The sequence below is a fragment of the Erinaceus europaeus genome, chromosome 6 (assembly GCF_950295315.1).
Source record: "Erinaceus europaeus chromosome 6, mEriEur2.1, whole genome shotgun sequence".
NCBI lineage: Eukaryota > Metazoa > Chordata > Mammalia > Eulipotyphla > Erinaceidae > Erinaceus > Erinaceus europaeus.
In genome coordinates this window covers 62,659,228-62,683,355 of record NC_080167.1, presented here as the reverse complement: position 1 = coordinate 62,683,355, position 24,128 = coordinate 62,659,228, and the positions used below count along the sequence as shown (strand labels likewise).

General features: G+C 44.8%; 1 protein-coding gene across 15 annotated transcripts in view; it reads left to right on the top strand.

The window, feature by feature from the left end:
- The first annotated feature begins 296 nt into the window (after positions 1–296).
- The window catches only part of ABI1 (abl interactor 1), a 79,574-nt gene continuing 55,742 nt past the window's right edge, over positions 297–24,128 (top strand). For 6 of the 15 annotated variants that reach the window (XM_007526595.3, XM_007526547.3, XM_007526539.3 and 3 more), the window contains exon 1: positions 312–565. In XM_007526595.3, the coding sequence (XP_007526657.1) occupies positions 449–565 (117 nt within the window). In that variant the 5' untranslated portion in view covers positions 312–448. Of the gene's footprint in view, positions 566–24,128 lie in introns of all 15 variants that reach the window. The other 9 variants (XM_007526533.2, XM_060192333.1, XM_060192332.1 and 6 more) reach the window with 5 other exon arrangements.

Below are 24,128 nucleotides of genomic sequence, written 5' to 3'. Positions count from 1 at the left end.
CACTCTCGGCCAATGCTCTCTGCCTAGCTCCTCCCAGTTTTTTTTTTTTTGTCTACTTGGCGCATGCGCTTTCGATGAACAGTAGAACCCACCGAGGACTACATTTCCCAGAAAACTATGGGCAAAGGGGTGTGTCTGTGTGTGTGTGTGTGTCGGGGGGGGGGGGGGGGAGGAAATCCCGTGGTGGCGGTGGTGGTGTTGGGGAGTCATTAAGGAGCGGTAGCAAAAGCTCGCGAGAGGACGAGACCGAGGCGGTTCGCGCAGTGGGTGGGGGTAAAGGGGCGGAGCCCCTGAGGAGGAAGAGGAGGAGGTGCCGTCCCACAATACCAGGCGGGCGGGCGGGTAGGCGCTTCGTATCCGGGCTGCGAGGGGTTCCGATCTCCTCGGCGGACCTGGCTGCTGCCTCTGTCTCTTTAACGCGAGAGGAAGCGATGCGGAGGGGTGGAAAATGGCAGAGCTGCAGATGTTACTAGAGGAGGAGATCCCGTCCGGCAAGAGGGCGCTGATCGAGAGTTACCAGAACCTGACGCGGGTGGCGGACTACTGTGAAAACAACTACATCCAGGTGAGGGCGCGGGCGGGCGCGGGCGGGCGCGGGCGGGCTGCGGGGGCACGAGGACCCTCGGCCGCGCCGGCCGCGCGGGGGGGACCGGCCCACTGGGCGGGGTGGCCGGGGAGCAGCTCCAGCCCGCGGCCCGGCTCGCGGAGTCCGGCTGCCATACAGGAAGTGGCGGCGGCGGCCACCGGGGCCCCGGGGCGGCTCGGAGCCTCCCTGCAGGCTCGGGGTTCTCCCCTCCACCCCACCCTGCCCCGGGGCGGCCTCCCCGGGCGGCGGGATCGCGGGCGGGCCGGGGGCTGGGGACTGGGTGGAGTGGGAGGGGGATGCCTCGAACCCGGGGAGGAGGAAAGGGCAGGGACGAGGCGCAGGGAGGAGCAGGCGTTAAGGGAGAGGAAAAGCCAGTGCGCGTCTCGGTCTCTCTCGGGGGCTGGGGTGGGGGCGATTATGTCAGTGCGACCCAGAGGGTGTGTCTCCCATTTATCTATCTATTTATTTATATCTTAATTTTTTCCCTTTATTATTATTATTATTATTATTATTTTGTGTCATGAGTCACATTGCATAGACCTTTCCAAAGAGGAGAGAGGAGGAAGCGGGCGGGCGAGCCCGGGGTGGGGGCAGCGCCGGGGGCGAGGACCCGGCAGAGAGGAGAGAAGTTCATCTCCACCGCGGGAGGATTGCAGATCCGGCTGTCTGTCTGTCTGTCCGCTGTCGGGTCGGGGTGCTGTGCCCCCAGCCTCACCTCTCCAACACGTCCCAGGGTAGAGGTGGAGGGTGGCGGTGGCTGTCGGAGGACTGAGGATTCCGCACGACTTGGGGTGGGGGGTGTCGAAAATGAACTCTTAGCCCCCTCTCTCCAAAGTTGTTCTTTTTCTTTTTTTTTTTTTGGAATCAAGTCCGCTGGCAATGGAATGAATGCTTGTCATCGCCGGGCGTTCTGAGGTCCGTGTGTCTGTATCCCCCCCTATCCGACCCCAGTAATTAATTTGTCTGGGATCTGCATGGAAACACATCCCGGACACCCGTGCCACGCCTGGTCCTGCCGGATTGCACGGAGGAGGTTCTCGCTCACCTTAGGGGCCTCTCTCACCTGTGACAGATGCTCGTTTCTCTGCTTTGATTTTAATGGTGGAAAGTGAATTTGGTCGGTGGCGGCAGCGGTTTGGTTGTGTTGAGATGTAACTGCAAAAACCAGCAGTTTGCAGGGGAAACCCATCAGGAGGCCTCAGCCTCGACATGAGGGCTCCAGAAATTGGCTTGTGGGTGCTAAGGCATGTCCGAAAAGTGCTCGGAAAGGTTGGGGTTTATTGCAAATCAGAAATTATTTATAGGAACGCCTCCCATGTGCTTATCTTATTAAGGAGCAAACCAGTAGTGTCTGTGTCGGCAAACGCTTTTCAAAAAAAAATTTTTTTCTTTAGAAGGAAATATTGTTTTCAGAATATTTCTAAAATTTCATCTGAGTAACGTTTTCTCTTCAGTACCACTACTAGGAATTTATCTCAACCCTCCCCTCCCAGCTTTAGTTTAGGAATTCTATTCATAAACTTGTTGAATGCTGGCCACACCTACTGTATTTCTAATTTTACTTTTTGCAAACTTTATAATTAGCTTTTCAAACCCGTTCTTTCTTTTTTTAAATATTTTTTTCTTTTTAGTATTTATTCCCTTTTGTTGCCCTTGTTTTATTGTTGTAGTTATTATTATTGTTGTTCTTGATGTCCTTGTTGTTGGATAGGACAGAGAGAAATGGAGAGAGGAGGGGAAGACAGAGAGGGGTAGAGAAAGACAGACACCTGCAGACCTGCTTCACTGCCTGTGAAGTGACTCTCCTGCAGGTGGGGAGCCGGGGTTCGAACCCGGATCTTTACCCCTGTCCTTGCGCTTTGCGCCACCTGCGCTTAACCCGCTGCGCTACCGACTCTTCAGAGCTGTTCTAAAAAGTAGTAGGAATGTGGCTATAATTTCCAGATTGAAAAGTGATCTTCTGGGTTATAGGTTTTTCAGTTTTTATTCAACTTGAGCTGAATTCGCAGAAGGTTTTATAGATATTGCAAGTCGAGGCAAAAGAGATAGCTCGAGTGGTAGAGGCGCAGGACTGAAATTCTGGGGTTCCTATTTGGGGCCTTGCCATCCCTGTGCCAGAGTGGTACTCTAACTCCACTCCTCTTTCTCTCTCTCTCTCTCTCTCTCTCTCTCTCAGCTCTCTCAGCTCTCTCTGTTTACCTGATAAGTAGAAAAAGATTTTTATAAGTCAGAGAGGATGTGTACACACACACACACACACACACACACACACACACACACACGGAGTGGGAAGCAAACACAGGAAGTTAATTGCCCTCATTCGAGAAAGTCAGAGTATGACTACATCATAAAGATGTGTCTTTTTTTTTTTGTTTCTTTCTCAAGTTGGGAAATCTGACAAATATGTGGTGAGTGGTGTGGTAACTGCTGTGTGTTGGCAAATGCAAACATGTTTTGACCCGTCTGTTGATGATTTCTCTTTCAGATAGTTGGGTGCTGTAAGGCCTCCCCCTCTATGCTGCCCTTTTCCCCCTCTTCTCAGCACCCCACAAATTTGAAACACATTTAAACTTTATTGGTAATAGCTCTATGCCATTGTTATTTCTTATCTAGTCCCATTTAAAAAATATATACCTTTCATTTATTTAAAAAAGTTTTAACCTTAAAAAGTTTTATTTATTTGATAGAGACAAAAATGGTGAGGGGAGGAGGAGATGGGGAGAAAGAGAAGGAGAGAGAGACACACCTGCAGTGTTGCTTCATTATTCCAGAAGCTTCTTCCCTGCAGGTGAAGATTGGGGGCTTGATATGAGCCTTTGCTCATTGTAACATGTGCAGTGAACAAGCTGTGCCACAGCCTGGCTCTTAATTTTTTCCTTAATTTTAAAGGTATTTATTTTGTATATTTCAAATATATAAAAGATACCGTTCAGACCTGTTTCACCACTTGTGAAGCATCCCCTCTGCAGGTGGGACCTGGGCCTTGAACCTCAGGCATGCAGCTCTGGTGGTTGGTACTGCGTCGGTCTCCAGCCCTGGTGTGATTTCTTTCTTTCTTTTTTTTTTTTTTTTTTAATTTAATTTAATTTTATTTTTTTTTAAATTTATTTATTTATTTATTTATTCCTTTTGTTGCCCTTGTTGTTTTGTTGTTGTAGTTATTATTGATGTCATCGTTGTTGTATAGGACAGAGAGAAATGGAGAGAGGAGGTGAAGACAGAGAGGGGGAGAGAAAGACAGACACCTGCAGACCTGCTTCACCGCCTGTGAAGTGACTCCCCTGCAGGTGAGGAGCCGGGGGCTCGAACCGGGATCCTTCCGCTGGTCCTTGTGCTTAGCGCCACCTGCGCTTAACCCGCTGTGCTACCGCCCGACTCCCAAGTGATTTCTTTCTTAATTGCCACCAGGGGTACCACTGTGACTTGGTGCTTCCAGGATGACTCCTCTGCTCCTGGTGGCTGGCTCCTAGCTTCTGTCCTTCCATCTTTCCATTCTTCCTTCCTCCCTCTCTCCCTCCCTCCCTTCCTCTTCCTCTTTCTTCCTCCCCCCTTCTCTCTCTCTTGCTGTCTCTCTCTTCCCCTAACTCTCTCCCTCTCACTTTTTACAGAACTTTGAAGGGAGGGGGGTGGTGGTGGAGAGACCTGCATGACTGTTTGAGTAGCTACCCCTGCAGGTGGGGACTGGGGGCTTGAACCCAGGTCCTCAGGTATGGTAATGTGTGCATTCTACTGTGCAGACTACCACCTGGCCTGGTAGTCTCTCTTTTTCAGTATTATTATTATTATTATTATTACATATAAAAGGTTTAGTTATGGGAGTCGGGCGGTAGCGCAGGGGGTTAAGCACAAGTGGTGCAAAGTGCAAGGACCGGCGTAAGGATCCCGGTTTGAGCCCCCGGCTCTCTACCTGCTGGGGGAGTTGCTTCATAAGCGGTGAAGCAGGTCTGCAGGTGTCTATCTTTCTCTCCCCCTCCTCTCTCCATTTCTCTCTGTCCTATTCAACAACGACATCAATAACAACAACAGTAATAACTACAACAATAAAACAAGGGCAACAAAAGTGAATAAATAAATAATAATAATAATAATAAAGGTTTGGTTATGTCTGCTAGAGAACCAGAGCATCACTCTGGCACGTGTGATGGCAGGGATCCAACTCAGGACCTCAAGTCTAGCAGTCTAGATACTGTGCTGCCTCCCAGGCTCACATGTACTCCTTTGTTTTATTATTTTAATTGTGAGAGAGAGAAATAGAGATAGATACAGAGAGAACGGCCAGAACACTGCTCAGCTCTGGCTTATGGTGGTGCAGGGGATTGAGCCTTTGACCTTGGAGCATCAGGCAATGAATCTTTTTTTATTATTTTTTATTTTTTTACTTATGTTTTTTTCCCTCTTTGTTGCCCTTGTTGTTTTATATTGTTGCTGTAGTTGTTGTTGATGTCGTTGTTGATAGATAGGACAGAGAGAAATGGAGAGAGGAGGAGAGAAAGATAGACACCTGCAGACCTGCTTCGCCACTTGTGAAGCGACTGCTCTGCAAATGGGGAGCCCGGGGCTCAAACTGGGATCCTTATGCCAGGCCTCGCGCTTTGCACCATGTGCGCTTAACCGGCTGCGCTACTGCCGACTCCCAGGCAATGAATCACCACCATGCTATCTCCTCAGTCTTTAATTATTATTATTCTAACCACTTTATTGGGGGCGGCGGTTAATGGTTGACAGTGATGTGTACTCTTTTAAACATGCTGATGCCATGGTACCAAGAGCTGCTGTCCATGTGCTCCAAGGACTTTTTTTTTTGGTGGCCTTTAGCTTGACACCAATGAAGGATTCTGTTCTTTGGGGTAAACCAGAGGACATTCTCACACAGAGACGTTTATCTCAGTGACCTTTAAACTTTGATTTGCATGATGCAGGCTACTGGCTGCTTTTCTGGGGAGTCTCACACAGGCAGGGATGACAAAGATTTTGTGGAAGTTGGCATGGTCACTGACTTTGTGAACTTTGTAGTGCGAATAGAGAATAAATGACACCAGAAATAACCACTTGGGTGTCTTTTAAGATCTTTCCATATGCCTTCTGTGAACCACGTTAAGCGGTAATCAAACACCCCACATAAGCATACTTCCTGTCAGGGAAAATATGTGGTCGTTTGTGTTTTGTGAGTTAAGTCACTGCCTGGGTATTTTGTTATTCTGCAAATTGAATTTTCATTTTGCTGTTTTCTGCAATTTGAAAGGGCAGTCCAAAGCTTAAGTATTAGGTATCCAGTGAACAAATTTTATTTTTTTTGACTGCAGTTCAGTTGAGTCCCTTCCTGAGCATTCTGTTAGTTCTTTGGATCCTGATAATTTTAATTATTAAATTACAATGAGTCGGGTGGTGGCGCACCTGGTTGAGAGCACACATTACAATGTACAAGGACCCAGGTTTGAGCCCCTAGTCCCCACCTGCAGGGGAAAAGCTTTGCAAGTGGTGAAGCAGGGCTGCAGGTGTCTCTCTGTCTCTCTCTCACCCCCTTCCCTCTCAATTTCTGGCTGTCTCTACCCAATAAATGAAGATTAAAAAAACCTTTAAAAATAATAGTTACAGATCATACCAACTATGTTCAATTAATAAATAAAAGACCAAAAATATTAAATTATGTTAACACTTTTTATTTATTTATTTATTTATTTATTTATTCCCTTTTTGTTGCCCTTGTTTTATTGCTGTTGTTATTTGTGTCGTTGTTGTTGGATAGGACAGAGAGAAATGGAGAGAGGAGGGGAAGACGGGGAGGGAGAGAAAGATAGACACCAGCAGACCTGCTTCACCGCCTGTGAAGCGACTCCCCTGCAGGTGGGGAGCCGGGGTTCGAACCGGGATCCTTACATTGGTCCTTGCGCTTTGTGCCACCTGTGCTTAACCCGCTGCGCCACCGCCCGACCCCCCTTGTTTTGTTTTTGCCCCTAGTTTTATCACTGGGGCTCAGTCTATAACTCCCAGCAGTCATTTTTTCCTAGATAGAATGAAAGGCAGAGGATGTAGAGGGAGAAGAGACCGCAGCATTGCTTAGTCACTTGAGAAGCTTCCCTCTGCAGTGGCTCCCATGGGACGCAGGGCTCCAACATAGGCCCTCATGCATGATATTGTAGTGTGTTCTCTTAAGCGTAAGGTCCTGAATTGGATCCCTCGCAGCTCGTGCCAGAGTGGTGCACTGGTCTTCTCTCTCATTAATAAATTGATAAGAAAGATCATTAATAAATTTATAAAAAAGAAAGTTCATTCATAAAGATGGCCCAGTTCATATCCAATAACACTCTCAAGAAAATAATGAATATTCTTCTTTCTTTTAAAAAAATTATTATTTATTTATTTATTCCTTTTTGTTGTTCTTGTTGTTTTATTGTTGTTGTTATTGATGTCATTGTTGTTGGATGGGACAGAGAGAAATGGAGAGAGGAGGGGAAGACAGAGAGGGGGAGAGAAAGATAGATGCCTGTGAAGCGACTCCCTTGCAGGTGGGGAGCCGGGGGCTCGAACCAGGATCCTTAGGCGGGTCCTTGAGCTTCGCGCCACGTGTGCTTAACCCGCTGCACTACCTCCGACTTCCCTCTTTCTTTCTTTTTTAAAAATTTTTTTAGAATTTATTTATTCATGAGAAAGATAGGAGGAGAGAAATAACCAGACATCACTCTGGTACATGTGCTGCTGGGGATTGAACTCAGGACCTCATGGTTGAGAATCCAATGGTTTACCCACTGCACCACCTCCCGGACCACAAATAGTGAATATTTTTTAGGACAATATTGCCATTGGGAGTTTCTACAAACACATACTCTTTTTTTTTTTTTTTTTTTCTTTCCCCCTTCAGTAACTAATTCTCATGAGAGTTTTCCACTTAGTACTTTGGTCTAGTCCTGGTCAGTTTAGAACCTGAGTTTTAGCATGTTTGTACTTCAGCTTGTTTTTTTTTAGAAGATTGTTGGAATAATCTTGTAGGGTAAAGATACTTCTAATTCCTCCTCTGTTCTCTTCTCCAGTTGGTTCTGATAGCTAAGGAATGCTAATATTAGCTCCTTGTTGTAGAGTTAAGGTATTTGGACAATGGGAGCCTGATCTATGGCTATTTGAAACATCCCTGTTTGTCCCTGGTGAAATTATATCATAGAAATTAAATATAAATTTATGAGTTAGCAGATAGAGAAATATTATGCGAGGTGGAAGAGTGCTTATATTAGGATAAGAAGTTGAATCAAGCATAGGGGAATCAAGTAGATTGTGATTCCACAGCACCCATGAAAATGACATTGCTATGAACAGTAAGCTAAAGATGTTACTGGGTTGTCAGAAAAGTGCTGTAAAGTTTTGCATGTATGAGGCCTGGGTGTGACCACTGGCACTGCATGTGGCCAGAGCAGTGCCCCCCACCTTGTTATAATCCCAAAACGTTTCCATCACCCCATGGATAAAGCCCCCTTCTATGAAACAGTCCGTCTCTACCCCCACAAGTATGAATTACAGAATTTGCCTGTTTTATGCTACATCTGGACGGAGTTGTACAATATTTGGGCGCTAATGCCTGCTTGCTTTCACTTATATTGAGTATGTGCTCTGAGGGCTCAGTCACTCTGAAACATGAATTAGTACAGTACTTCTTTTTTTTAAAATCTTTTTTTATATTTTATTCCCTTTTGTTGCCCTTGTTGTTTTTTTATTGTTGTAGTTATTATTGCTGTTATTGATGTCATCGTTGTTGGATAGGACAGAGAGAAATGGAGAGAGGAGGGGAAGACAGAGAGAGGAGAGAAAGAGAGACACCTGCAGACTTGCTTCACCGCTGGTGAAGCGATTCCCCTGCAGGTGGGAGTCCCAACCGGGATCCTTCCGTTCGTTGGTCCTTGTGCTTTGCGCCATGTGTGCTTAACCCGATGCTCTACCACCTGACTCCCACTTCATTTCTTTTTATGACTGAGTTGTATTCTTTTTTTTTTTTGAATTTTTTTTATTTCTTTATTGGGGAATTAATGTTTTACATTCAACAGTAAATACAGTAGTTTATACATGCATAACATTCCCCAGTTTCCCATATGACTGAGTCGTATTCTTCTGTATGTATATACATTTTGTTTATCTGCTCACCTGTTCGTAGATATGTGCATTTTTTTTTTCTCCAAGGTTATTGCTGGGGCTCAGTGCCTGCACTAGGAATCCACTGTTCCTGGAGGCTATTTTTTTCCTTTTGTTGCCCTTGTTGTTTATTGTTGTTATTGTTTTTGCTGTCATTGTTGTTAGAGAGAAATTGAGAGGAGGGGGAGGGAAAGTTAGACACCTGCAGACCCGCTTCACACCCCCCATGCAGGTGGGGAGGTGGAGGTTCAAACTGCAATTTACACTGGTCCTTGCACTTTGCGCCATGTGTGTTTAACCCGCTGTGCTACCACCTGGCCCCCACATATGTGCATGTTTGGGGGCTAGTGGGGGAACTAGGACCCCTGCATGTGTGATTTCACTGCTCTTAGTGTTTCATTCAGAGAGAGAGGGAGAGACATCATGGAACAAGAACTGCCTCTGGGCCATAGCACCCCCTATGTGCTGCTGGGGTTTGAACCAGGGGACTGTTGGGGCTCGGCAGTCACCGGGTGACTTTCTTGCTACTATCCTCCAGTCTTGTTGGTAGATACGTGGTGTTTGTATTTTTCGTCTCTCGTGACTAGCACTGCCATGCCATTCGTGGTGTTTCTATTTTTCGTCTCTTGTGACTAGAACTGCCATGCCATTCGTGCATGGTATTCGTTTCAAGAGCTTCCTCTGTGTTCTTTTGCATATGTACCTAGGAGTGGCTCATCATTTTGTGAATATATATATACACTTACCTGTGTTTGTACTTGGATATAGCTCAGGTGGGCTCCAGGTAGAGAAGTCCCATGGTATCATGACTGTGCTTCAGAATCCTTCAGTGATTCCCCATAAACAAGCGCTCTTCTATGGAGGCCTAAGAGGCCTCACTCGGCTTAGTCTTAGCTGCATTTCTAGTCTGGCTGCATTCATTCCATTGTGCTCATCTCACCAGTCTTTTCAGCTTTTGGAATTTTATTTTCTGCCTTTGCAAATGTTCATCTGACGAGAAAATTCATTCCTCTTGGTCTGTTACTCATTCATCAAGTCCATTCTTCAATGAAAGTTACTGTGTTCATTTTTTATTTAAAAAATGTTATTTATTTGTTGGATAGAGACAGTCAGAAATTGAGAGGGTGGGGAGATCGAGAGGGAGAGACAGAGAGACACCTGCAGCACTGCTTCACCACTTGCACAGCTTTCCCCCTGCAGGTGGGGACCAGGGGCTCGAACCTAGGTCCTTGTGCACTGTAACATGCACTCAGCCAGGTGTGCCACTGCACCAGTCCCTGTATTCATTTTTTAAAAAAGATTTGATTTTATTGATTGCATATAGGAGAGAGCTACCATGAGATGGGGGAGTGAAAGAAGGCAGAACACTCTGGTATGTGCAGTGCTGGGGATTGAAGCGAGTACCTCAAAGTTCGATCAGTTGAACCATTTCCTTGGTCGGTTCTTCCCTCTTGTATGTGCAGTGCTAGGGATTGAAGCGAGTACCTCAAAGTTCGATCAGTTGAACCATTTCCTTGGTCGGTTCTTCCCTCTTCTTTCTCCCCCCTCCATTCACTCACTTAAAAATATTTTATTTAGGATAGAGACAGAGAAATTGAGAGGTAAAGGGAAGATAAGGAGGGAGAGAGACACATTTGCAGCCTTGGTTCATTTGTGAAACTTCCCTCCTGTGGGTAGGGCCTGGGGCCTTACACCTGAGTCCATGTGCACTAGGTATGTGCTCTACTAGATGTGGTACCATCCAGCCCCTATTCATCCATCCATTCATTCATTCATTCATTCATTCATTTTTTAATATTATATAGAGACAAATTGAGGAGTGGGGGAAAGAGAGAGGGAGAGACAGAGAGACACCTGCAGCCCTGCTTCACTACTTCTTAAGCTTCCTCCCTGTAGGTGGGGACCAAGGGCTTGAGCCCAGGTCATTGTATATTATACCATGTGCACTTTACCAGGTATGCCACCGCCCAGCCCCTTCATTCATTCTTCATTTATTAAAAATCCTTTGAGTACCTACTATATACCGTGTAATATTGTAGGTCCCAGAGATAACAGTAGTAGGGCAGAGTCCCTACCCATTGGAAGTTTTCATTCTGGGGGGGGGTGGTGGTGGTGCTGGGCAGTGCACACCTGTGTTCAGGCCCCCAATCCCCACCTGCAGGGAGGGGAAGCTTCACAGGTGGTGAAGCAGTGTTGCAGGTGTTTCCCTCCCTCTGTGTCTCCTTTCCCCTCTCAGTTTCTCTTTGTCCTATCAAAGCAATTAAATAAATATTTTAAAAAAAGTGAGGAAAGAGGTTATTTAGAAAGCTCTTTTATTTGTGTGGCTTGGGCCTTGCACGTGCATGATCTCAGAACTCTCAGTCAACGTCAGTCTGATTGAGAGGAGAGTGGTCTGGGAGGTGGCACAATGGATAAAGCATTGGATTGTCAACCATGAGGTCCCAAGTTTAATCCCCAGCAGCACATGTGCCAGAGTGATGCCTGGTTCTTCTTTCTTTCTGTCTTTCTCATGAATAAATAAGTAAATTCTTTTTTTTTTTAGTTTACTTATTTTTTATTTTTTAAATTGTTGTAGTTATTGATGTCATCGTTGTTTGATAGGATAGAGAGAAATGGAGAAAGGAGGGGAAGACAGAGGGGAGAGAAAGATAGATACCTGCAGACCTGCTTCACCGCCTGTGAAGCAACCCCCTGCAGGTGGGGAGCTGGGGGGCTCGAACCGGGATCCATAGGCTGGTTCTTGCGCTTTGCACCACGTGTGCTTAACCTGCTGCGCTACCACCCGACTCCCTAATAAATTCTTTAAAATAAAACACAAGTCGAACCTGAAATGAAATTGGAGTATTATACCAAAGTAAAAGACTCTGGGGTGGGTGGGTGGGTGGGGAGAATACAGGTCCATGAAAGATGATGAATGACATAGTGGGGGTTGTATTGTTAAATGGGAATCTGGGGAATGTTATGCATGTACAAACTATTGTATTTACTGTTGAATGTAAAACATTAATTCCCCAATAAAGAAATAAATTATTAAAAAAAAAATAAAAAAAATTCTTTAAAATAATTATTTATGTTTACTTATTATCCCTTTTGTTGCCCTTTTTTATTGTTGTTGTGGTTATTATTGTTATTTGATGTCATTGTTGTTGGATAGGACAGAGAGAAATAGAGAGAGGAGGGAAAAACGGGGGGGGGGGGAGACAGACACCTGCAGACCTGCTTCACCGCCTGTGAACTGACTCCCCTGCAGGCGGGGAGCTGGGGGCTCAAACCAGGATCCTTAAGCTGGTCCTTGTGCTTCACACCACATGTGCTTAATCTGCTGCGCTACTGCCCAACTCTCAATAAATAAATAAATTCCTAAAAAAAAAAAGAGGAAAGAGAGAGACAAACAGAAGGAGAGGCTCACAGCACTGAGTCTCTCCCAGGCCCCCCAGTACACAGGGACTCCAACCTGGGTCACTCGTATGCCATGGCAGGCACCCCGCATGCTGAACTGCTCCTGCTCCCATTTAGAAAAATGAACGGAGAGATGTAGGATGCAGAGAGCGAGGTTAGGAGGGAGAATTTCTCTAGCCAGAGGCGTTAGGGGAGTACTTTGTATAGGGGACATTTGGGCTGAGACCTGGAAGGCAGATAGAGCAGTTTCCACTGGAAGTCCTAAGCAAAGCGGGACTAACTGCACAGGCCCTAAGAGGGGAGAGAGGGGTGAACTCTCCCAAGGGTAAGTGGGGAGAGGGAGAATGGTAGGAGACAGGCCGGAGCAGATAGTCAGGAACCAGGTTATGTAGGGCCTTAAAAAGAGGTTAGACTTTATCCACAGTTCGCAGTGCTTGATTGACCTTTCAGAAAGATTTCAGGCTACTGAGTGGAAAACAGACTGAAGAGAAGCGGAGCGCAGTCAGCCAGCAGGGACATGTCAGTTGTAGTCGTCCAGGAAGGAAGTGGCAGTTGCTTGTGCTTCAGGGGAAGGGGTGAGGAATGGAGGGGAGGGGATGGGTATTCAGTTTTTATTTTTCTCTTTTTAAGATTTACTTACGAGATAAAGAGAGGAGCAGAACATCATTCTGTCAGGAGATACCAGGATTTGAACTCAGGACTTAACTGGAGAGTCCACTGTGCTACCTCCTGGGCCAGGAAGTTGAATATTCTGTTTTTAAATAATTTTTTTAAATATTTATTTTATTTATTTATTCCCTTTTGTTGCCCTTGTTGTTTTATTGTTGTAGTTATTGTTGTTGTTGTCGTTGTTGGATAGGACAGAGAGAAATGGAGAGAGGAGGGGAAGACAGAGAGGAGGAGAGAAAGATAGACACCTGCAGACCTGCTTCACCGCCTGTGAAGCGAATCCCCTGCAGGTGGGGAGCTGGGGTTTGAACAGGGATCCTTATGCCGGTCCTTGTGCTTTGCGCCACCTGTGCTTAGCTCACTGCGCTACCGCCGACTCCCGAATATTCTGTTTCTAATCTTTTTATGTATTTATTATTGGATAGAGACAGAGAAATTGAGAGGGGAGTGGAAGATAGAGAAAGAGACAGAGATATCTGCAGCTCTGCTTCACCACTTGTGAAGCTTTCCTCTGCAGGTGGGGACCAGGGGCTTGAACATGGGTCCTTGCGCACAGTTGTGTGTGTGCTTAGGCAGGTGCGCCACTCCTGGCCCCTGAAGTTGGATATTCTGAAAGCAGAACCAGACAGAATTATTGTGGGTTGATAAAAATGAGTTATTTATTCATTTTTATTACTTAAAAAATTTTTTTTTTTAATTTTTTTATTTTTGAGAGAGATGCAGAGAGAAACACCAGAGCACTGCTCAGCTCAGACTTATGGTGGTGCGGGGGATTGAACCTGGGACTTAGGAGCCTCAGGCATGAGAGTCTGTTTGCATAACCATTATGCTGTCTCCCCTGCCCCGAGTTTTTAATTTTTTAAAATTTTTATACAAGAGTCCTGTTGTAGACATGGTTAAGTATTAGATAACCAAACAGACAGGCCAGGGGAGACATTATGGAACTCAGGGAAGAGTCAGAATTGAAGGTCAACATATAGAAGTTATCACAGAATAGTTGAACACTGTCTAATAGAAATAGAATGTGAACCACAAATAAAATTTAAAAATTACCGGTTGCATTTTGAAACACGTAAACACCTTGAGCAAATTTAGGAGTGTACTCCAAATGTATTGGTCTCAGTAAGCAAACAACATACTCTACTCCTGATTAGAGCAGAGATGGAAGGAAGTTTGACGACCGATTGAATTTGAGAGGTTCAAGGGAGGTTAGTTCTAGAGGTGATGGTAGCAAGTGATGGTAAATTACTTAAAATCTTAATTTAAGAGGTTGGAGGGAGGTTAGTCTAAAGGTGATGGTAGTAAGTGGTGGTAAATTACCTAAAATCTCTAGAGCCTGGAATCATTATCATAGTCTGTAACTACTTATTTTTCTTCTCTAGGAAAAGGAGCATTTGAGACAGAGGGAAATGTTACAAGTATTCAAAAAATAATTGAAAATCTCTCTGAAAACTTTCCTGTGATGTATTGTCATGCCTATTTTATATGTATCTTTATATTTTATATAAAATAAGGACATTTTATTTATAGCCTCAGTACTTACATTTAAATGAGGGAATGTTCTGTATGGAAGCAAAAGTTATTTTGGCAAGTTTTAAATTTTAGTTTTGTCAGATATAGAAATTTTGCCTTTGGAAAGAAAAAAATAAAGCACTCCCTTTATAAAATTTATTTATTCCCTTTTGTTGCCCTTGTTTTATTGTTGTAGTTATTACTATTATTGTTGGGTAGGACAGAGAAAAATGGAGAGAGGAAGGGAAGACAGAAGGGGAAAGACAGACACCTGCAGACCTGCTTCACCGCCTGTGAATTGATTCCCCTGCAGGTGGGGAGCCGGGGGCTCGAACCAGGATCCTTATGCCGGTCCTTGCCCTTTGTGCCACCTGCGCTTAACTAACCCGCTGCGCTACCGCCTGACTCCCAACAGTATATTCTTATACAAATGAAAATAAAGTTGTATTAAAAGCACAGCTTAAAATTCCCCTTGACTTGCCCCCCCCCTCAGTTCTCTTCCACCAACTTTTGTCAAAATTAAAAAAAAAAAAAAAATCCCTCCCCCCAGAGTACTATTTAGCTCTGGGTAGTACTGAGAATTGAACCTGGGCCTCAAAAGTCTCAGGCAGCAAAGTTTTTTTTTTTTTCTCCCCTGTAACCATAATGCTGCCCAGCCCACTCAAATAGTGAAACAGTCCTGCAGGTGTCTTACCTTTCTCTCTTCCTCTGTATCTCCCCTTTCCTCTCAATTTCTTTCTGTACTATCAAGTATAATAGAAAAAGAAAGGGCAACAAAAGGGAATAAATAAATAAAATATTAAAAAAAAAAAAAGGAAGGAAGGGGAAAAAGAAAGAAGGAAAGAGGAAAAAATGGCTGTTGGGAGCAGTGAATTCTAGTGCTGGTACTGAGGTCCAGTGATAACCCTGGTGGCAGTGAAAAAAAGAAAAAAAGAGTATTTATTTATTGGACATAGTTCCAGTTCAAATTTAAAAGAAGGGAGTAGATAGAAGGAAGATGAGGAGCAGGAAGCCTTGGTGAAGGAACAGTGAGAAAGGGAGAGTTCAAATCTAACTTATTTTATCTCAGCCATTCTCCAGCCTCCAGGATATAATTTGCAGTCACAGAAGGGACTCTGTAGACCTCTTTTTCAGTCGTTAGTGCCCAGCCGGTTCCAACACTTTGCAGTTTGCACTGCTCCACAGTTGGATTGATTGGCAGAGCCGTGTGTTGGAAAATAGGAGCATGGCTTGACTGTGAGCTGGCTGTGTGGGCAGAGGAGAGGGGAAAGAAAGGAAAGGGACTCCCAAGGCCTCTCTTGCCTTTGGACTTACTTATGTAGCGTAGGACTGAGGTGCGGGTTTCTCCCCATGTCAAGGGATCCTGGCAGTGTCATGCCCAGCACGAATCCCAGGGCATGTTTAAGAGCCGGAAGTAGTTTATTTCAGAAGAGGTGAAGTCTCACTAAAAATATGCCTCAACTACCGTCACAAAGCTGTAGCGGCCCTGAAGCTCATTGTTCCTCACAGTTAACAGCGGAGAAAATTTAACCTGTAAGATGAAATTGTGCTTTTGCTGTGCCCTGCTTTATATTTTGTTCCTTTGTCTGGATACACTTGTGGGCAGAAACAGTTGAATAAGCGGGTACATGCAGAGTAAGGGAGTTGTAGGTCTGAACAAGTCACCTCTGTATGAACCAAGCAACTTAACTCGGGGATTACTCCATTACTGGAGTCATTTATTCAGTCCAGTTGTGCGGTTCTTCCAATCACTCTTTTTTTTTTTTTTTTTTTTTTTTTTTGCTTCCAGGGTTATTGCTGGGGCTTGGTGCCCGCACCACGAATCCACTGCTCCTGGGGGCCATTTTCCCCATTTTGTTGCCCTTGTTGTTTTTATTATTATCACTGTTGTCATTGCTGTTGTTGTTGTTGGATAGGACAGAGAGAAATCGAGAGAGGAGGGGAGACGGGGAGAGACAGACATCTGCTGACCTGCTTATGAAGCGGCCGCCATTGCAGGTGGGGAGCCGGGGGCTCAGACTGGGATCTTTACCGGTCCTTGCGCCCGACCCTCCTCCCAACCATTCTTAACTCTTCCCCTTTGCCCACTATGAACCTTCCCCCCAAAGAAGAAAGAGAACAGAAAACAGGAGAATAGTGCTACTTATGTGAAAATGCTGCCGGGGTGAGCAGTAGTGCAGCGGGGTTAAGCGCACATGGTGCGAAGCACAAGGACTGGCATAAGGATCCCGGTTCAAGTCCCCGGCTCCCCACCTGCTGAGAGTCACTTCACAAGCTGTGAAGCAGGTCTGCAGGTGTAAAAAAAAAGAAAAAGAAAAAAAACGTTGCCATTCTCGAGGTTAAAAAAATTTGTTTTTTAGTTGTCTTGTTTTGACATGAAGAGATAAAGTTTGGTAAGGTGAGAGAGGTCAGTGATTTATTTACATACTTGAGAAATACTGTGGCAATATTCCTTTGCAGTCAAATAGAAGTTTTAGAAAAGAAGTGTGCTTTCTCAAAGATGGTTTGACCTATGGCTACTATAAATCATAACATGATAATCATCTTGTGTCTTTTATTTTGTGGAGTCATGGAGATCAGGGCTAAACCTCCTGATTCAGTTTACTTATGTAGCACTTTGTGGTCTCTGTGGTCTGTGTATTAACTGCCTGTCTTTATCTTTTACACTATTGGGTATCCTGATTTTTATCTTTTAGAGCCTCATGTTTTCCAAAAGATTTATTATTTATGGGAGAGAGAGGGGGAGAGCGAGAGGGAGAGAGAACACCATATAGCGTCACTGTGGCAAGTGCAGCGTTGCTCAAAGCACTCCGAACCGTCTGCATTCAGGTCCTGGGTGTGCTGCTGGGCTTCCACCTATTAGTATTTCCTGTTTTATTGTACGCATTTTGAGCCAGTACAGTACTAGCTAATGTCCCCATCCTGGACCAATGAAATTAGAATCCTTTTGTGGGTGGTAAGGATTTAGATCGGGCCAGGGTTCTCAAATTGAAAAAGAGAACCTAGCAGTTAGGGAGGTAGTTTATTCTATAAATGCAGGGTGCTCACCCTCCTGAGGCCCCAGGGTTTATTGGTTCAGTCTCTGCCACCACCTTTTGCCAGAGCTGAGCAGTAATCTGTCTTCCCACCCCATCCTCTCTCATTCTCCTCTCTTAAATCAATCAATCAACCAATCAATCTTTAAACATATTTATAAAGAGATACACAGAGACCAGAGCACTGTTCATCTCTGTCTCTTGGTGGTACTAGGTACTGAACCTGAGTCCTCTGTAGGTTTAAACATTACAGTCTGGTATGCAACTGTTGTGACATCTTCTTGGCCCTAAATATATTTATATATTTACATATTTACATATATGAAGTTCTATTATTTTATGTGTGAGAAAATAATGAAAGAGAGACATCAACCAGCACACTGCTCAACTCTGGTCATATGTAATGCTGGATCAAACCTGGGACCTCATGTGTGCAAGTCCTGTACATTTTAAAAAAGGTATCCTCATTCTCCCCTGTCCCTTGTCCCGTTCCCTCTCCTTGCTATCCTTTCCCCTTTCTCTCTCTTTCTTTATCTCTTATTTTCTTTTTGACACTAAGGTTATCACTGGGGCTTGGTGCCTGCACCACGAATCCACTGTTCTCAGTGGCCATTTTTTCCTTTTTAAAATCCCCCCCCCTTTTGGGAGTTGGGTGTTAGTGCAGCAGTTTAAGCACACATGACCGGCATAAGGATCCCGGTTCAAGCCCCCAGCTCCCCAGCTGCATGGGAGTCGCTTCACAGGCGATGAAGCAGGTCTGCAGGTGTCTGTCTTTCTCTCCCCCTTTCCGTCTTCCCCTCGTCTCTCCATTTCTCTGCCCTATCCAACAATGACAACATCAACAACAATAACAATAACTACAACGATAAAACAACAAGGGCAACATAAGGGAATAAGTAAATAAATATTTAAAAAGAGCAAACCTCAATCTCCACATGTTCAAGGGTACTCAACGGAGCCAGCCACGAGGTGGGGATGTGTGGGGGTCAGACATGTAGGGGTGTTGGGATTGCCTGAGGACCAGTTACAGGGACCTAAAGGCAAGGGATCTCTAGTAACTCACTGTCGGGCTTCCAGATGGAGTCCATGATGTACTTAGCAGAACCACATTTCTCTTGTTCTGTTCTGTTCCTGACTTTGGCAGCTGTTCTCATAGTGGCTCACCACCTCCTCTCCTTGCAGCTCTCAACTCTGTGTTCTCCATGGAGGAGTATCAGATGGTCTCTTAACTGGGGGGTTTGGGGGCTCCTTCACTTACATTCACTTTACCTCATGGAAGAAACCGTAGTCTGACATGTACTCTGTGGGCCCTGAGCTGTGCTGACTGGGGTGTTGGTATAAAGTCAAACTGTTCTTTTTTTTTGATTTACTAATGAGAAACTGGAGCATTACTTTGGCACGTGCAGTGCTGGGGATCAAATCTAGCAACTTGTGCTCACGAGTCCAACGCTTAATCCACTGTGCCTTCCTATGCTTATCTCCGATTGACAAATTTTTTTTTCTTCTTTTATTTGATAGGACAGAGAAATTGAGAGGGGTAGGGGAAGATAGTGGAGAGAGGATGAGAGACACTTCACCACTGATTGACTGCTCACAAAGCTTCCTATCTGCAGATAGGGATGGGATCTGAACCCGGGTGGGTCAGTGTCTTAATCAAGTGCACCACCACCCAGCCCCCATCTTCTCTCAGATTTTTGTTAGATATTATGCGGGACTTTTCTCTCTGGACTGTTCTCTTCTCTGTGGGAGATAGTCTAAATCAGTGTTCTCCAGGGGGCTCCTAGACTTTGTTGTGAGGACCTAGAACCATTTCGGGGGGCCGTAGTAGAGACCAAGTGTAGGACCAAAGTCTGTGTCTGTTACCCAGCGCACAGGTGGTCAAGAACCCTCCCAGGTTCCTTGGTATGTGTTGCTCGAAGGCAGAACCAAAGACAAATGTTGCTATAGTCGAGGGTGGGCATCAGGAGAGGCGTCTTGCTGAAATCACTTTTTTTAAAAGTTTTTTTAAATTTATTTATTTATTCCCTTTTGTTGCCCTTGTTGCTTTATTGTTGTGATAATTACTGTTGTCTGTCTTCATTGTTGGATAGGACAGAGAGAAATGGAGAGAGGAGGGAAAGACAGAGAGGGGGAGAGAAAGACAGACACCTGCAGACCTGCTTCACCGCCTGTGAAGGGACTCCCCTGCAGGTGGGGAGCCAGGGGCTTGAACCGGGATCCTTATGCCGGTCCTTGTGCTTTGCACCACATGCGCTTAAGCCACTGCGCCACCACCTGACCCCCTGAAATCACTTTCTTTTTTTTTTTAATTTTTAAAAAATTTTTTTCTTCTTTCCTCCAGGGTTATTGCTGGGCTCGGTGCCTGCACCATGAATCCACCGCTCCTGGAGGCCATTTTTTCCCCCTTTTGTTGCCCTTGTTGTGTAGCCTCGTTGTGGCTATCATTATTGCCATTGTTGATGTTGTTTGTTGTTGGATAGGACAGAGAGAAATGGAGAGAGGAGGGAAAGACAGAGAGGGGGAGAGAAAGATAGACACCTGCAGACCTGCTTCACTGCCTGTGAAGTGACCCCCCTGCAGGTGGGGAGCCGGGGGCTCGAACCAGGATTCTTAGGCTGGTCCTTGCGCTTTCTGCCACATGCGCTTAACCCACTGAGCCACCGCCTGACCCCCTGAAATCACTTTCTTATATAAACTTTAGAATTACTTTGGTAGTTGTCCTAAAATATCTCTGGAATTTTGCTTGGGGACTGTATGGGTCTACAGATAATAAAATAAGAAATAATAATAATAAAAGACTGCACAGGTCTACAGATAATTCAGCTAATTTCAACATAGGTTTTTGATTGGTTTTTAATACCTTTCAGATTCTTATCCTTTCAAGTAGTAATAGGTCAGTTAATTGGGATATTTGTAGTTTGTCAGATATACTGGCCCTGATTTTGGTTTGGAAAATGTGGTTAATGAATTGCTAGGATGAAGACCGTCAAGACTGATTCTGTGAGACTGTCTTGTAAACTGGGATAAGTGAGGAGATAGGCAGTCAGTGGTAGAACAAGGTACTTTTTGTTGGTATTTGTAGAACCTTGATTTTTTTTTTTTTTTTAAGCAGAAGTGGTTGTTTTTCTCAAATCAATTAATTTAAGGGTAGTGTTGCTTGTGGCAGCATTAATTACCGCCTTACCTCAGAGTTTGTAAAACGCTTCATTACGATCCTTAAGGAATTGCCTAGCAAAGCTGCACTTACTTGGGCATGAATTAGAGATGTGAATTTGTGACTTCAGTGAGGGATGACTAGAAAAGTGTTGGGTGGGGGGTGGGCGGTGGCACAGTGGGCTAAGCGCACATAGTACGAAGTGTAAGGGCTCCCACAAGGATCTCATTTCGAGCCCTTGGATTCCCCACTTGCAAGGGGGCCGCTTCACAAATGGTGAAGCAGGTCTGCAGGTGTCTTTCCCTCTCCTTCTATATCTCCCTCTCCTCTCACAGTTTCTCTCTGTCCTATCCAAAAATCCAAAACAAATGGCTGCGGGAACAGTGGATTTGAAGTGCAGGCACTGAGCCCCCTGGAGGCAAAACGAAAACAAAAGAAAAAAAAAGTGTTTTGTTTTTTGCTTCTGTGTAAATCATTGTTTCATAGATGGAAACATTCTTAATTGTCCTGAGAACATCAGCTTTCTCATTCTCTTCCCTTTCAGTCAATTAAAATGAGTTAATAATGAAATAATGTTTCATTTGAATGCAATTCCGTTAGTAGTTTAGCACTCAGAGTGAGTAGACTGGCGGACACCCTGCATATCAGAGGCCTGTGGAGAGAGACATGGTGGTTCCTTTGCTTCCTTAGCAGGGCTACTCTTGGCAAGCTGCTTAACCTCACCAAATTTCTGTCTCTTTACTAATTAGCCTGAGTGGCATAGTTAACATGAAGTTTGTGGTAGGGGGGCCAGGTGGTGGCACGCCTGGTTAAGCACACACATTACAGTGCACAAGGGCCCGGGTTCAAGCCTCTGGTCCCTGTGTACAAGCGTCTGGTCCCCATGTACAGGGGTAAAGCTTCACAAGTGGTGAAGCAGGGCTGCAGGCAGGTGTTTCTCTCTCTCTCTCTGCCTCCCTCCCTCCCTCCCTCTCTTTCCTTTCCTCTCTCTTTTTTAAATGTGTGTGTGTGTGTGTGTGTTTAAGTGCTTTTTTTTTTTTGTATTATCTTTATTTACTGGATAAAGTTAGCCAGAAATAGAGAGGGAAGAAGGAACTGAACCTGGGATCTCACAGAGCCTCAGGCACGAAGCTCATTTCATTTGAGCTTCGTGCCTGATCATAACCAGGTATGCTGTCTGACCACGTCCCCAATGAAACTTTTTTTAAAAAAATTTTTATTTATTTGCTGGATAGAGACAGTCAGAAATTGAGAGGGAAGAGGGTAATAGAGAGGGAGAGAGACAGAGAGACACCTGCAGCACTGCTTCACCACTTGTGAAGTTTTCCCCTGCAGGTGAGGTGGGGGCCAGGGGCTTGAGCCTGGGTCCTTGCACACTATAACATGTGCGCTCAACCAGGTGTGCCGCCACCTCGCCCCTCCCCATGTAACTTTTTTTTATTACCTTTTTTTGCTTATTGGATAGAGACAGCCAGAAATTGAGAGGACAGGGGAGATAGAGAGGGAAAGAGACAGAGAGACACCTGCAGCGCTGCTTCACCACTTGTGAAGCTTTCCCCCTGCAGGTGGGGGCCAGGGGCTCGAACTCAGGTCCTTGTGCACTGTAACATGTGCACTCAACCAGGTGCACCACCACCGAGCCCCATGTAACTTTTTAATAAGGATTAAAATCAGCTGTAAATTTGTGTATTTCTGAAAAGCATCCTTGGTTTTGGGAACTATTCTAATAGGTCTTTTGTTTATATTATTAGAGGTGTTAACTGTAAATTGTTGTTTTTAAGTACAGCCAAGGTCTTTTTTAAAAAAAATTTATCCTTTCACCCCCCACCCCCCATATAAGAGCAAAATCATTTAGGATGCATTTGACTGTAGGTAAAAAAACAATTCACTTAGGCTTATACAGTAAAGCATTTGTTATCCATATAAGAAGAAATTCCAAGTTAAGGGTGTCAGGCTGTAGCGCAGAGGGTTAAGCACAGGTGGCTCAAAGCGCAAGGACCGGCATAAGAATCCCTGTTTGAACCCCTGGCTTCCCACCTCTGTGTGTGTGTGGGGTCCCTTCACAGGCGATGAAGCAGGTCTGCAGGTGTCTGTCTTTCTCTCCCCCTCTCTGTCTTCCCTTCCTCTCTCCATTTCTCTCTGTCCTATCTAACAATGACAACAACAATAACCACAACAACAGTGAAAAACAAAGACAACAAAAGGGAAAATAAATAAATATAAAAAAATAAGAAATTCCAAGTTAAGATTGGCTTGGCTTGGTTAATTCTTTAGCTCATTGTCATCAGGGATTCAGATTCTGTTTTCTCCTCACCCTCGGCTGGTGATAGTGAGGTCTAATTAGCTGTATTCTTAGTTTCCTGGTATTTGCAAGATGATTGCAATAAGAACCGTACATAGTTATTGTAGAACATTTGGAAATGCCACATTAGGATAAAGATGATGACACCATTCTGTCATACCCTACTGGTTAAATATCGATTCATATGGTCAGTATGTTGAAGTATTAATTCTATCAAACAATATTTAATTACATGACATATACATTATTGTTATAATGTATTACAACAGTACTTGAGCTTTGTGCCAGGGTTATTGCTGAGGACTGGTGATGATGGCACTGTGAATCCATTGTTCCTGGCGGCCATCTCTTTTTTTTCCCCCCCTCTTTTCTATTTTATTTGATAGGACAGAGAGAAATTGAGAGGGGAGAGGGAGAGAAAGAGATATACCTACAGACCTGCTTCACCCCTCCTGAAGCTTCTTACGCCCAGCAGGTGGGGAGTGGGGGACTCGAACCCTGGTACTAGTGCATGCAAAGATTTTTCTCATTTTGGGATGGGGTGGTGGTGTACCTGGTTGAGTATACACATCACTGTGCTCAAGGACCTAGTCCAAGCCTCCAGTCTTCCACCTGCAAGGGGAAGCAAGGTAACTAGTTAACATGGTTACCTGCAAGTTAACTAGTTAATATGGGAGGAGTTTGTGGGAGGGAGTGTCTTAAAGTATGATGTTTTTCTTTAAAAAAAAAATTTTTTTTTGTAATTTTATTTATTTTCCCTTTTGTTGCCCTTGTCTTTTTTATTGTTGTTGTAGTTATTATTGTTACTGATGTCATTGTTGTTAGATAGGACAGAGAGAAATGGAGAGAAGAGGGGAAGACAGAGAATGGGAGAGAAAGATAGATATCTGTAGACATGCTTCACTGCCTGTGCAGGGACTCCCCTGCAGGTAGGGAGCCGGGGGCTGGAGCCAGGATCCTTACGACAATTCTTGAGCTTTGCGTCACCTGCGCTTAACCCGCTGCGCTACTGCCCGACTCCCGATGTTTTTCTTTCCCTTTTTTTTTTTTTTTTTTGCCTCCAGGGTTATCACGGGTTTGCAGCAAGAATCCACTGCCCCTGGAGGGCTTTTTATTTACCTCCCCCATAATGTTGCCCTTGTTGTTGCTGTTATTGTTGTTGTTATTGCTGTTTTTGTTGCTGAATGGACAGAGAAATGGAGAGAGGAGGGAAGACAGAGGGGGAGAGAAAGATAGACACCTGCAGACCTGCTTCACCGCCTGTGAAGCAACCCTCCTGCAGGTGGGGAGCTGGGGGCTCGAACTGGGATCCTTACTCTGGTCTTTGCACATTGTACCATGTACCCTTAACCCACT